General features: G+C 40.4%; 1 protein-coding gene across 3 annotated transcripts in view; it reads right to left on the bottom strand.

The window, feature by feature from the left end:
• Nucleotides 1–854: 854 nt before the first annotated feature.
• The window catches only part of babo (TGF-beta receptor type-1 babo), a 35,764-nt gene continuing 21,537 nt past the window's right edge, over nucleotides 855–15,081 (bottom strand). Inside the window, exons 3-8 of one of the 3 annotated variants that reach the window (XM_023389111.2) lie at nucleotides 11,105–11,304; nucleotides 5,857–6,090; nucleotides 5,160–5,393; nucleotides 4,628–4,968; nucleotides 4,324–4,563; nucleotides 855–4,242 (exon numbers count right to left, since the gene is read on the bottom strand). In XM_023389111.2, the coding sequence (XP_023244879.2) occupies nucleotides 4,120–4,242; nucleotides 4,324–4,563; nucleotides 4,628–4,968; nucleotides 5,160–5,393; nucleotides 5,857–6,090; nucleotides 11,105–11,304 (1,372 nt within the window). In that variant the 3' untranslated portion in view covers nucleotides 855–4,119. The remainder of the gene's footprint in view (nucleotides 4,243–4,323; nucleotides 4,564–4,627; nucleotides 4,969–5,159; nucleotides 5,394–5,856; nucleotides 6,091–11,104; nucleotides 11,305–15,081) is intronic. The other 2 variants (XM_089591508.1, XM_089591546.1) reach the window with 2 other exon arrangements.

Here is a 15,081-nt window from a genome sequence, read left to right as displayed (position 1 = left end):
GATTACTATAATTATAATTATTGTCATTGTTCTCTTTTTTGATTCATTACTTTTAAGAAGTAAATCAACAACGATGAAGAAAGTAAAAGAAAAAAAAGAAAAAAAAAAGAAAAAAAAAAACACTTGTATTTAAATAATTATAAAGATGAATATGAAAAAGAAAATGGAAAAATCCAAAATATTCTATTATTTATAGATAGGTAATATTATTTTACCCAATCACTTGCAAACTTGCTGTACGAGATACACAATAACCCGTGTAACGATTACAATTTAATAAATAAACTGAAACGCGTACGTACGAGAACCCTTCACTGCCTCGTCATTACATCCCGATGTACTCATTTCATCAGATAACTTTTACGATTTTCTCTTGCGCAGTCATCACTTATAAGATCTTCTTTCCATTGTTGTTGTTTATATTATTACTATTACTTATTACTACTATTACTACTACTACTACTACTACTACTACTACTACTACTACTACTACTACTACTACTACTACTACTACTACTACTGCTGCTACTACTTCTACTACTACTGCTACTACTACTACTACTACTGCTACTACTACTTCTACTACTATTACTACTACTACTATCTTGAGCTTGCGACGGTATCACCTGTATACGAAAACGCCACTGTGGAGATATTTTTGTAAAAAAAATTTTTGAGAAAAATAAAAAAATTAGGATACTAAAAAATTAAGAAAAATTGATGCTTCAACACGTATTTACTTGTTTTTCATTTCTTTCTAAACTGTTGAATTTTTTAAAAATAAAATTTCGATACTCAACTAAATATTTACTGATACAAAAGTGTGGAACGTGGTTTCAATAAATAATCACTCGTTTATATTTTTAATAAAGTTGTTTTTTATTCGAGCTTATAATATATCGCAAACCACTATGGCGATTATTAGTCGGGTTGATATAATATGAGTCACTCAAGAGATTTGAAAATTTTCGAGCAAGTTAAGATTTATCAAAAAATTATTTTATTTTCAACTAATAGTACGTAAAAAATCATTTCGTCATTGATTACCAACCAAGATCAAATTTTACAATATGTGGTAGGTCAAAAATATCCAAATCTCGTCGATGTTTAAATTGCGTCAATTTACAAGTATAAGATGTGATAACTTTGTTTATATTCATATAAATCTATCATAACATCGTTTAAGGCTTATCCTTAATATACTTTGTACGATGTGTTACGTGCTACAAAAAATTTTCATTCTTCCAAAGACAGGTTTGTATTACTTACAAGTGCGAAGAACATAATTTAAAAAAAAGGCCAAATTTACAGTATAAAGTAGCATTACTCTTTACATCAGGTATACATTAATAAAACCTCACCAATTCACCTATTAACTTTTTTTAAAGGGCACAAAATCAATACTCTCTCTTTGTCTCGTGCATTGAACATTCACACCTTTATTTACACGAATGGAAGCTACAATCGGTCAACGTTACATTTCTTTATAAAAACTTGCGACAACTTGGTTGAAATCACGACAATTCATACCGATAATTGTATACTGTTTCACTTTTATATAAAATACATTGTACATGAGGTTTATGAGCATCATGATTAGAACAAGACGTCTTCGTTATCTCTTTTATTGTACAACTTAATTTCCAAAAGGTATCGGAGCTTTTTTTTATGTATACAGATCAACAATCTTATGCCTAGCATTAAAAAACGATAGATTAAAAAAATAAAGTTTCAAGATAAAATATAAATAATCGGAAGAAAAGTTATTGAAAAATCATTTTTTAACTAAAGTATGGATGATCGAGTTCATTAAAACAGTTTAAAAATCAAATATTGGGTTTAAGCAGTAACAACACGAAAAGTGGGGGGAGGGGAGAAACAAAAGACTTGGTGATCACTGGTTTACAATAAATCTTAAATCTAAGGCTGTATTAGTTACAATTAAAATTTAGCATTTGTATAACTTATTTATAACATACGTTGTCTACATGATTCATATGTATAATATTTACAATCGCTTGTGTAAGACGATCGCAGGTTGATTATGATTTCGAGTTGAAAAAAACGATTTTACGTTAAAATTCATCATTCGAGACAGGGTTGGAATAAATAAAAATCGAAATATCCTGCGAAACTATCTTCGTTAAAGCTCTTAAAATTACGCAACGTTTTTATACGTGTATTTACTTTGTACAAGTCGGGTTCGTTAAAAAAGAAAAAATAAGCGCAGCAAAGCGAAAGAGGTAGCGTTTTTAATTTTAATTCACTGGCAGTTTATCAATCATTCGATACAATGTCCACTATGTTTTTCCGATCAATTTTTCGGGCCCAGCTGGATTTTCACGTATTCACGTTTTGCAAACGAATCGCGTTAAAATCAGGAGATCGGAGGAGATATGTGGGATAAATTTCCGTTCATCGTCGAGTGGTCTCCTGTTATAGTTAACTTTCGAGTGGGTTATTGGCACAGAGTTGTACTAGCAGAATGTGGAGGGATTCGCGCGAGCCGAGGCACGAATTTCGGAAAGTCTTGAGTATAATGTAGGTATGGAAACTATTGCTTGCGTGGACTCCTTGAACTGACAAAGGGAAACATCGCGGATCTGTTTTTTTTTTTTTTTTTTTTTTTTTGTACAGGTATATTCTTAAATGTAATGTCAACTTTACTGCGGTATGATGGATTATTTTACGTATAAAAATTAACCTACGTATTTTGTACAGGAATGTATGAAATCTAAAGAACAAAAGTCTCAATAGCCGTCTTTGCATTGTTCAATTTTTTCTTCCAAAAATGTAATTCATTTATAAAATTTGTATATGTTTCGAGTTTTTAAAAGTCTTAGAAATACAAAGAAAAATAAGAATATTGCATTGCTTCGATGTTTTGTAAAGATACTTTGAAAAGTACTGTCTCAACGTTTGTTCGCATCAAAACTAATTACGATCGATAAATTTACGTACCTCAACGTATACGTACAAGTGTTGCACACGTGTGTCAGTCTTCGTGTTGAGTTGTATGATCCGCGAGAAGTAGTAGGCAAAACACAGCTGGACCCGGAGGTAGAGTTTTTTTTTTTTCTTTCATATCCAGAGCTACAGTTTTATGTTTAAACGGAAGAATTGGTTTACAAAATGATACAAAAATACATCATTTATGCGGGAAAGTCCTGTACACACACGTTTTATCATTTTTCTCGTTTTCTTTTCGTCTTTACTATTTAACTTTAGTACTATAATTCCACAGCATTTTACATTGACAGTATAGATAATTATTTTTCTAAACTTTCCTCGTCACTTAGCACCTGTCAATAATATCAGCCTTTCTACACTCCTGACGTATGAAAATCACCTTACAAGATCCAAAGGAGAGCTTTTAACGTGGTTTTAGAAAAAAAAAGTCCTCACAAAGATTTTACATATCTGATATCTATTGCATAGCAAAGCCTACCTCCTCAGCTGAATTGTATAATTCATATAAATTTACAGTAAAACGTAGCTCGACAAGCGTGAGGTCATGACATCACCGCAACACAACTCAAACTAGGACTGTTACCGATGTCGGATCATCGTGTGCATTTTACTTAGTCAGACTCAATATTTCCTTGTTTTGTCGGTTAAAAACGTTCGTATAAAAAAGTCAACAAGTAAAATTCGTTCTTTTAGTGCTGCTCCTAAAACAGGAAGTCGCGAGATACCGTAACAAACTACCGGCATCGTTTTGACATCGGTAAGAACACTGAAAATCGATGCTTTAACCATTTTCACGTAGAGTATTACACAAGTTTCACGAAAAAGAAGAAAAAAAAAGAAGGTTTTTTACACAACGCAAAATATTTACAATGAAGAATCTGTTTCCTCGATCACAGTGCCAAGAGAATCGGGTACAACGACATTCCCTGACAGTTAAAAAAAAAAAAAGAAAATCTCGAAACGAAGATTCACAGTAGGGTCGGTCCGTTTGTCGAATTTTCCTCCTCCCAATCGGTCAATTACACCAAAGAGGAACGTCATTGCTTGGGTTTTACTTAACGTGTACTCAGTCTTCGGTGCGTGTATTATGTAGACACTCGAGCCCTTCGCGCGGCCAAATTCAACGGGAGAAAGAGACGCGCGTACTTTTCACTTCATGTCCTCGATGGCGTTGTAATTGGCCAGAGACTTTTTGATCCTCAGGGCCGTCAATCGGGCCGCCGCGTTGTGGTACCAGCACTCCTTCATGACTTTGGACATAACGTGCAGAGCCTGCGAGGCAAAGTAAAAAAAGGGAAAAAATTAATGAATAAAATAGAAAATCTGGAGTCAAGATTGTCCACGTGTACTCACGTCGATGGACATCCACCTGTTGGGGATGGAGGGCCTCTGCCTGTCGGTACAGACGACCTTGCGCATCTCCTCGATCGTCGGGTCGGAGGGCACGACGTCGTAAAACGGCAACTGGTAATCGTCGTGGATGCCACCGACGTTGCACCGCCTAGCTATTTCCCAGAAGATCAGCCCAAGGGCGTAGACGTCCGCCCGCTTGAACGAGTCAAAGTGGTTCTGGTTGATGGTCTCCTCGAGCACCTGGTTGGGAACAAAATTGTCACACGAAAGGTCCACAAAATGTTATTGCCACAACACCTCGTACCTCCGGTGCCATGTATCGCTTGGTGCCAACCCGGTTGTTGATCGATATGTCGACCTTGTCGTTGATGACGTCATGGCGCACGGCCAGCCCGAGGTCACCGATGGCGCAGGTGCCGTTTGTCTTGACGAGGATGTTCTTGGACTTGAGGTCCCGGTGGGCGATGGCCGGCTTCCCCTGCGTGCCCACTATCTCCATATGCAGGTGGGCCAGACCCGTCGCGATGGACAGAGCCATGCGGATCATGCCGTTCGTATCTACGGTCGAGCGGTTCAGGTAATCGAAGAGCGAGCCCTTCTCGTGGTAGTCCGTTATCAGCCAGAGCTGCGTCCACGTGCCATTGTCTGCCCATGCGAAAGATAAATATATCTCATAGGGTTCGAGTTTTTCACCGTCTATTTTCGGGCTGCTTCTACTTGTTTGCTCGCGAAACAACGTCAGACGAAACTAATGCCATCGTCAGTTGGTTTTTTTTTTTACTTTACTTTATTTTCTCAGTACCTGTTGGGTAAAAAATGAATAAGCATCGGCAAACCTTTGTTATCCGCCGCGATGAAGCCGAGTATGTTGTCGTGGCGCAGCATGACCGTCTGGTAGATCTCGGCCTCCCGGAACCAGGAGCGCTCCTCCCGCGAGCTGAATATCTTGACGGCGACGTTCTCGCCTCGCCAGCGGCCCCGCCACACCTCGCCGAACCGGCCCTTGCCGATCGTCTCGACCAACTGGATTTGCCGCGCTATGCTCCGTTGCACCAGGAGCGGTAGACCGACTCCAGTTGGGAGGACAAAAGTTGTTTAATTAGTACGCTTGGGCGATGATTGTTAGCTCGCGGGTGTGATCATACGAGGTTAGTAGTTAGTTTCAACCTCTCCCCGGGGCACAACATAAATGATTTAACCAGTTGGCGCTTTTTTGCCTCACGAAGCTCGCACTTTTATCTTTTCAAAAGCAATTGTACGTAGCAATTAAGGTACAAACAGCACTGGACTATTTCCGTATCCCACTTGGTTTCGACACCAGATGAGTACATTTATGGACTAGTCATTGAAATCTCAAGACAAAAAAAAAAGTGCAGCTCAATCGCGTACGAGATATCGATTTTTCCTGTGTGTTTTTATGCGGCTTGGCTCGAATATCATCAGCGCCAGGAAAACGATCGGCACGCAACCGAGCAGGGAGAAGAAGAAGAAAAAAAAAAAAAAAAGAAAAAGGCACTGCGTTATATTCCTCACCTGATCCACTGCCGCTGGTCGTGAGCTCGAGCATGTCCTTGATCGTGACGCCGTCGAGGATCGGGCGATCCGGGGCTTCGAGTGAGTCGTCGGGAAAGTGACGTCCCGCTGGCCTCCTCCTCGAAGCCCGCACGTTGTAGACTATCATCACGACGATGCAGACCACACAGACCGGCATGGCTATCGTCAGGGCCATGCGCCAAGTTTCCCACGTCGCGCCGTGACCACCTGCAGCTACGACCTCATGATGATTTCATTTGTTCAACGATAAGGACACGACCAATGTTAGTATGGACGGACAATTGGACGCGGAAGAGTTTATATAGCTGATGGGCGCTCTGACGATCGACTGCAGATTATACGTAAACTGCGGCGGCTCAACTTGTCTCTCTTGACGCGAAGCTCTCGCCAGAGGGTTCCAGGGACTCGGGCTGGAAACAGTGGTGAAGCAAAAAGGAGAGCCCAGGAGAAGAGCTCCGCGTAGTTGGATTTCATGGACAGAGAGACTCTTACTTACCAGTGAGCATCGCCCAGCCGCGCTGTAATCAGCACTCGATCGTCAAACGGACCGCGCGAGGGATGGAAAAGCAGTGGTGGAGGTAAAATCGGGTGTATGTAGAATGTACGGTCGTGCAAATAAAAAAAATCGATTAAGCCAAGCAAGAGAAGGGAAAGGGACACCAGTAGCCATCTGATGCATGTATGATGTTATAATATGTTGGTGTAAGTGGAGCAATAGGCGCGTGTATACAGCAGAGAGAAAACAGGCTGCAGGCGAAGCAGGTGCAATCCAAAAACCATAGGACATAGAGCAACGAGCAGCAGATCTTTTATTTCCCACACGTATACGCATAACACACACACACAGATGAAGATGTAGGTCTCGGAAAGTCCTCCATAGCTTTAGGCAGGAGTACCCGTGCATTCGAGGGATTAGCGAGTGTATACATTACACTGTAGCTAATCCTCGCCAATTTGTGTTTTATCGGTGATGGGTTGCAGCTTCCGGCTTAGAGGAAGCGAAGTAAGTATATTTCTCGTTCCTTGCGTGAGGCATCTTAGCTTTCTTTATTTTTTGTTTGAACTCGTTAAGTAATCTTTTTTTTTCTTTTTTTTTCTATCAATCGGTATGACACACAAAATGTGGCAATAAAAATTAAAAAAAAAAAAAAAAACATCTTTCAACTTCCTTGGTGGGTCTTACCTTTGTAATGTGTACAGACAGAGGTATCATTGTAGGATGTAAAGCCCAAAAGCAAATTCAACCAAAGTCCATTGACACGAAAACATAATACATCTGTTAATCGGTTATTTTTAGCGTTAAAAAACAACACACAGAAACGTAAAAACACACACGCGTTGTCTTTATCGATTAAAAAGTAACATAAACAACACACAACCAGCGCACCAGTCTCAATTTCCGTAACGTGGCGTCGGTCAATGCGTATGTACATTTATTTTAAATCTTTATACAACACCACGGATTATCATAAATGTGTCGATAATAATAACTCCAATCGAGATGATACATCGTACCTACATGCGAACCAGTGGTCATGAATAGCACGTGTATGCCCAACCCTATATACATATATGTGAAAAATACACACGTACAACCAAAAAAAAAAAAAGGGGGTAACAATCGAATTAGTGTCACTGCGGTTACCAAGAGCGTATTATCCAGATGATGAAACCATAGATGAAAAAAAAAACAAGGGGTACACGTGCATTCACGGCAAAATGAGTCGTAGCAAAAGTTACAGGTATATATTTATGTACAGCACCCCGAGAGTATATACCGAACAAAAGCAGTGCCTTGCAGTTGCGGTTTTGCGATTATACCGGCCAACCGATCTGAGCGCACGACTACCTGTGCTCCCGAGCTTTACGCCACTGGGAGGAGAAACCTCACGAGTGCTCTACGCGATAAAGACGACAAGCCTGTATTCTTTTTTTCCCTTCTTCCAACCCGCGTTACAATATTAGTTGATTTGACGTGTTATGCGCTGGTGGATCCTCATCGCGGTTTGCATCTTTTTTTTTTTTCATGCAAGACTGTTTCAAGGATGGTTAGACCCTGGACCCGCATTTTTCGAAATACAGACCTTCCGAAAGTATTTCATCGAGCAAGAACTTTCGATCCAGCGGTAGATGTTGGTACGAGCAGCTATTGACTGTGTGAATATATAAAAACACAAGCGATTTCCCAAGGTTATTTTTCCGTGGGAGAAACTCCAAGTGTACGTTGACTATCTTTTTCTACGTCTCTCGGTTCTACCCTCCCGACTATACCCCTTTTGGGAGACGAACGAAAGGACGAGCGTATTGATCGTCGCAGGCAGCACAGGATCTCCAAGCGCAATCAATCATTTGTCTTTTTTTTTTTTCTTTTTTTTTTTTTTTTTCGTTACCCCCAAAGTAAAACAAACAAAAAAAGAGGGATGAAACAAAGCGCTGGCGTGCGTATACTTATCTCCCAGTCGGGCACATAGCTCACCTGACGTGTCGGAGAGAACAACACACGCGTACGTGAGCTGTGCACTCTGCGATCGCTCATCTTTTTTTCTTTCAGCCATCGTCACCGTGTGTGTTTTTATCGATTTACGCTTATAATTGACCACGCGCACACGCACACGAGATTATCCACGTGTTCTCAGCTTCAAGATTGTATTAACTGCAGTTGCGTCGTTAGATTTTTTGTTTTACGTGCCACTGTCGAAATTTTTATAAGCACGCTAAAGTTCGTCGTAAGACCAAAGTGCTCTCATTGTTTCTACTCCGCAGACGTTTGGTAAAGCTCATTTATTCAAATGTTACGCGCTTAGATTTCCGTTGGTTGACAGGTCCAACCAGTTACTGAGACGTTTTTCAAAGTTTTGGCGAAAAGACGCAAGCTTTATCGAGCTTGCAGCTCCTCTCCTCCTGTGAAAAACCTCCACAACTCCTGGTCAAAATATTATAATTCAAAGAAAAAACGTACATCAGATAAACGAGAACAAAGAAGAAGAAGATAAGCTGACGATACGCGCCGAGATGAGTGACCGGTTTCAGGGGCGCCTTGACCCGAGCGGCGCCACGGCACTCGTTTTCTCGAACGCGACTTTACCTCGACTGTAACTCTTGCGTTGTCACTGTAACTCGCGATAAGATAACGAGGCGCAGTTGGTCCTACTTTGCTTGCGCGTGCACTACACTCCGAGCAGTTATGTGAAATTTCCGAGACAACGTAGCCATACTCTATACGTAGCTTTGTCTCTCTTGACGTTGTTTTTGTTTTGGAGCTTATACGTTGACGCGTCTCAAGTATTACGTTCCACGTCGACGCGAAAGTTTGAGTGGATAGCAAAATGAAGAAGCGCTCAACTGTTTTCGATTGCTCATAAATAAAAACCGAGGCACGAAGCTCTCGGATTTGGATCTGCTCGAGCGGCTTGGCCTTGAACTTGATCACTTTGCAAATGGTAACACGCGACGATCGCAGAGACGCGCGTGGATGGAGCGTAGAATATTTGAATGTGAAAAAAGCTTGTCACGTGATTCGGAAAGTTGGAGTAGCCACGTGCCGAAAGAGTAGGGGGTCAGCGTGTGTAGATCATCGAACGTCGGACGAGATAAAAGTACAGGAGCGATGGTTTCCTCGTTCGTTGATGAGCGGCAATTAGCTGACGCAGCTTTTTTCGTGCGACTTTTTTTGTTGAGCTCTGACGCTCGATAACTCATTAACTTTTCGCACTTTCGGTACAAAAAAAAAAAAAATCACAAAGTTGTTGTTATCGGTGCTTACTTTTTTCCGTCCAACGCGTTTGTTTGCGCGGTAATTTTTTTTTTTTTTTTTTTTTTTTCAGAACACTCGTGTTTGCTTCGATGGAGAAGTAATCGCTAAAAGCGCTGTATCACGAGCAGCTGGGATCGTTAAGGAAAAAAAGCCCCCACCGCACACCGAATCTACTAATGCGAATATTTTCATCCCTGTCACACGTATAGGCCAACGCCTTGAAAAATGAAAGTGTGCAAGTGAGCTTTTGACCGTTATATTTTCATCCCCAACTGATGAGCTCGACGAGAGAAATATTTTTAAGTATGATTATACGTTAAGTAACCAGCTAATACGAACTAATAGGCGATTAAACGCGTGTCGATGCACGTGAGTCGAAAAAGCACGACTATGTATGTAGATGTACTTTTAACACGTAAATAATCACGGGAAAAGGTGTCACCCTCACCGAAACCCATGTTCAAACTTTTTTTCTCATATACGACACGGTATTACGAGTAAAATGAGCTCTATCTGGAAGGTGTGCCCCAAATCAATTGTTTTTATTAACATGGAGGTCAAAAACGGAATATTTTTGGTGGATTCTCTCATATTAACTATTATCCTAGTGACACATACAGCATCAATGTATCCTATTTTGCATTTCGGTATACTATCCGTGAGTACACCAGCTCGTTCCTTTCGATGCTATACCAAACACATAACATCAACCCAACTCTTGCTCGATGAAATCTTGGATGTACATATGATACCTGATACACCCATGTACCAATAACCCAAAGATGCAGGCACTCCTCTCTCATGCTTGGAGAGCGTAAGATCTTTCCCTTTGTGCGCAGTTCTCTTTCACGTCATCGGCGTTCTCCCTTTTTTTTAATTTTTTTCTTTTTCATGCCCCATCCCTCGTCGCGAGCGACAGTACGAACAAAAAAATCCCAAGGAGGACAAAAGAGGGCACAATGTGTATACGACTACGCAGGGAAATGGCATCACGTGGTGTGACGAGAGAGCTCCCAGGACCATGCAGCTCCTCGCGAATATCTGGCCCACCGTTATTTTCCGCGTCCTCATTGACATGCCGCTGAACAGTCGTTTTTTGGTGGTTTCTTGTTGAAGTACATGTATTGATGAAACGTTGGAGAAAAAAACAAAAAAGTATGCGCATGAATGATTGTATCGACCTTTGTGGCATCGGCAGCAGCTAAAACCACGCCGACATGTCGCATCGGAATAACCATAAGTAGCATCCCCAAAACACAAAATGCAACGAAAACAGATGAGGCACAACAAAAAAAAAACACGTGGGTATCACATTATTATGCACGATGGGGCCCAAAACCGCGAGAGGCCGATACCCGCCTGGATGATTGATGACACATCCCCCAAGTATATAGCGATGTAAATATATGACAGTGAACCAAAAGTGACAAAGTGAGAGAGATATAACGAGTTGATCCCCAGCGCGTGTTATACCTCCTTGGAGGCGTTCCGTCGAGGGTGTTATAAGTACAGGCGGCACGGTCATCCTGATATCGCGATTGCAGTAATCCGCGTTGTCGCAGCATGACACGACGAAACGATTGCCCGTCAGCCCGTGTAGGACGTCGCTGTCGCTGCTTCTGCACCAGACCGAGTACTTTGGGTCCGGGAAGAAGTTCCTCTTGTTGTAACACCTGAGAAACACCACAGTTTTCACCCCTTGAAACCTTTTTTCTTTCTTTTTTTTCTTTTACTATTAATTTGCCTGGCTATCTATTTTCTATCTACTACGCCCACGTGGGAGGGAAGATACATTTTTTGAGTGAATGGTGATTTTTTTTTGGTACATCGAAGCTTACGTTTATACAGCAAGGGAGTAAAGATTGTTCATTGGGTATTTAGAAAATTCAAAGTACCATCCTTGAAGACTCGGACGCCCATACTGTTTCAATGAGTTTGAAGTATAATTTTTTTGCTAAATGTGTAATGCATTATTCGTGCTAAAAACATTTTGTTTGGTTACTATGGTATATTTACAACACAGAGCTTCACAATAATTTTTCCAGGTCAAAGAATGCCATTACAATTTGAAAGAAAAGAAAACAATCAAGAAGAAAAAAGAGAATCAAAGTATTAAAATATTTTATCTTGGATACATTGTTGAGTAACCAATTGTTCTAGCAAAAATAATCCGGAATAAAAAAAAAAATTTTTTTTCAAAGTATTTAAAAAAAAAGATAAAATAATTTTGCCCAAGTCTGCAACGTTGAAATTTTCCACTCTTAAAATTACACATGATTATTTGTTCGGCAAAATGATAACATCGTGATAAAATGAGATATTTACACTTTTCAAAGCCATTAATTAGTACTACCTGAATTTCAATTAGACTACAATTATATATACAATCTTGAATACCACACTGTTATATTATTAGTGTTATTGAGATCAGGAGATCCACGAGTCCAGAAAGAAATTAGTCGTTACTTTGTACAGTATTACCATTGTGATTACCAAGTCTCTGATAGAGGCGAAGAACGTTCTGCTGAAAATAAGTCGGCAAAACCAAAGTTATTAGTTCGGAGAAGTTACTGTACTCCAACCACTCTGCTCGAGTGGCGGGACACATGCTTATATGCAGTAGGTATCGTCCACTTTTTTTTTTTTTTTTTTTCATTAAAAAAAATTCTTTTTTTATTTTTTTATTTTTTGTTCCAAGGAAAAAAAAGATGAACGATTTCATCGACAAAAGCAGAGCCGAGCCCTCCGCATCAACGATAGCAGGTTAAAAAAACAAAAATAATAATAACTCGACTATTGCGATATACTTTTCAGATATTGACTCATACACTCACACAGACGCGTGCACAAACAAGAGCTCACGTGCCCGTGTATTATGCTACGCGGCTAAGATATTACTTTTGGCACGTGTACACACGAGAGCGGAGAAAAAGCTAATAGAGGCTCTGCTCCCTCTGAACTTAACATTTTTACTACCCCCCACCCCCACGCGGGCCTTTACTACTCTTGGGCGAGTAGTGTTGTACTTTTTTTACGTGCCGCAGTATACATACACCATACACAGCATGGGCGCAACCAAAGATCAGCAGTTTCTGCGCTACAGGACTCTGAGTGGAAATTTTTTTTGCTTCCTCGCAAAAAAAAAAAAAAGAAGAAGCTTATCTCGAATTAATACTTGTGTTGCTTCGAAAAACTACATCGTGTATACGTAAGTAAAATACGACGACGAGTCATTAAAAGCGCAGTGTATAAACAAGCACCCGTAAATATATATATATTATGTACTCTTGGGAGCAAAGAAGGAAGGAACGAGGGAGGGGGATCAAACGACTCCCGGTAGATTCGCAAACGAGTTTTGCGCAGCGAGCGCTTACGTACGAGGATGAATCAATTTTTTATTTTCTTTTTTCGTGCATTTTTAATGATCCGTCGACTCTTGGAAACTACCTGCAGGCAGCTTTTTGGTGCGGCCGAGCCAAGGAAACGAGAGAAACGCACCCACACCAACACGTATATATATTTATCAGCTCAGTTTGAAAAAACACGAAGAGATAGAACGTATACACAGACAGACGAATAATCGTGGACTCTCTTGTGACTATGTACATTGGATTACAGATATAATAATACGTATATAAATACAAGTAGGCACGGGAGATGCAAATCTATAGGCACCATGAAGATAGAGAGCCAAATAGGTGACAAAAGGCGAGAAATCATACATTATATACATACATTTATTTATTCACATGAGGAAGTGACCTACTGCTGCAACGCGCGCGGATATCGTATATGTAGCGCGCTTGCTGCAATCGGTGGTTTCCATTGTGCTGCCACTTTCAATCATTCGTACTTATACTTATGTTACAGTTTGTACACCACATCGTGTCAATCGTACACGCAGTAAGGATAATATACACATTTTTACCGAATAAGAGAGGAAAAATGAAAGGTGCAAGTGGTTTGTTGAACATGTCGTCTAGAAAGCAAGCTGATCTTTGAGTTTACGGGAGAAAGTGGTAAAACTCTTTCAAAGGGATGGTTGAAATACCACCTCACTTGCATTCTCACATCCATATGGTAATGCATGTACCAGCATCTCCGGGGGCTCTCGTAATCAATTTGACACCTCATCACTGGGGCGAGTCGATCGAAAGTACGATCATCGGAGAGTCATCAAGAACGAAATCTCCATCGATCGTCCGGTCAATCGACACCCATCAGCCGAATTATTTACAACCACGAGTGCGCGTCCCTCCAACGAGCACCTCGACGTTTACGACTGCGTTTTACGACCGCCGCGCAAAACAATGCCGCAAAGGTTTTCCTTGTATAGGCGAGTGAGCGTGTGTTACCGAGAGTAGCTCGTTAGGCAAACTCGCCCGTTTATCTAATTATTGTGAGAAAAACCCGCGGCTGTTAGAGATAATCGGTATATTGCAATTGACGGGTGTATGTCCAGGTACATCATGTAAATATAAATAACAAACGACTGAGTAGGCGTATATATAATAAGCAAGGCGTGCGTTTTGTTTGAAACAAGAGGGGATGGAGGAAGAGAGCTAGGAATGTTTTTGGCGCGGTACACGTATGCAGTGTACCCCTCGTGGGCTACACTCAATGGAAAATGTTACGAAAGCTCGGCCCCTTTTTTTTCTCGGCTAGCGCGTTCGTTCGACAATGGGACGTTTTGGTCGCTGATATCTTGTAATTTTATAAACTGTATGCTTATATAAGTTTTCGGTGCGTTTGAAATTGATTACGAGGCTCCGTGGGTGTATAGTTTGTTTATATATTACAGTGGGGGAGGGGAGCTTATATTTTTCTCAATTGCAACCAACATCTGGGATTTTTTTTATTTTTTGCATTTTCAACGGGAGAGAGTGAGCATGCGAAGAAGAAAATAACACGTTACGTAACTTGTGTATGTACATGTCAGTTTTTTTTTTTTTTTTTTTTGTGCACCTGAGAAAAAAAAATATGCGAAGAGGACACTTGAATACAAGAGGGAAACGGAGGATTGTATCGCGTTACTGCGGGTAAAGGTAAAAAAAGTGCGGTGCGAGGTCTTGGCTCGGTAGAAACGATACAAGTATACGTAAAGGTAGAAAAAAAGAGAGAGAGAAACGGTAATGGTAGTGGACAGGAAAGTTGACTTACTTCTTGCATCACCATATATGTATACAAGAGACAAAACATATGTACTATATAAAAAAGGATGGCAAACGGAGACACACCGATTAATATGTACATGTGTCATTATATTTTGCAGACGAGTTGATGCGAAAGTTCTACTCACTACGTTGGCAACAGGAGAAGATATAAATAAATGAGAAGAAGTTGTTTGGTTAGAAAAAAAAAAAAAAAAAAAAATACAACATTAGATAAGGATGTAATGTATATATTACAGAGTTATAGAAAAAAAAGGGGTCGTGGATGGGGGGATGAAA

Source organism: Copidosoma floridanum, unplaced genomic scaffold (genome assembly GCF_036245765.1).
Source record: "Copidosoma floridanum isolate Cflo_tuat_1 unplaced genomic scaffold, Cflo_Japanese_pri ptg000001l, whole genome shotgun sequence".
Lineage (NCBI taxonomy): Eukaryota > Metazoa > Arthropoda > Insecta > Hymenoptera > Encyrtidae > Copidosoma > Copidosoma floridanum.
This window is presented reverse-complemented; position numbering and strand designations above follow the sequence as displayed.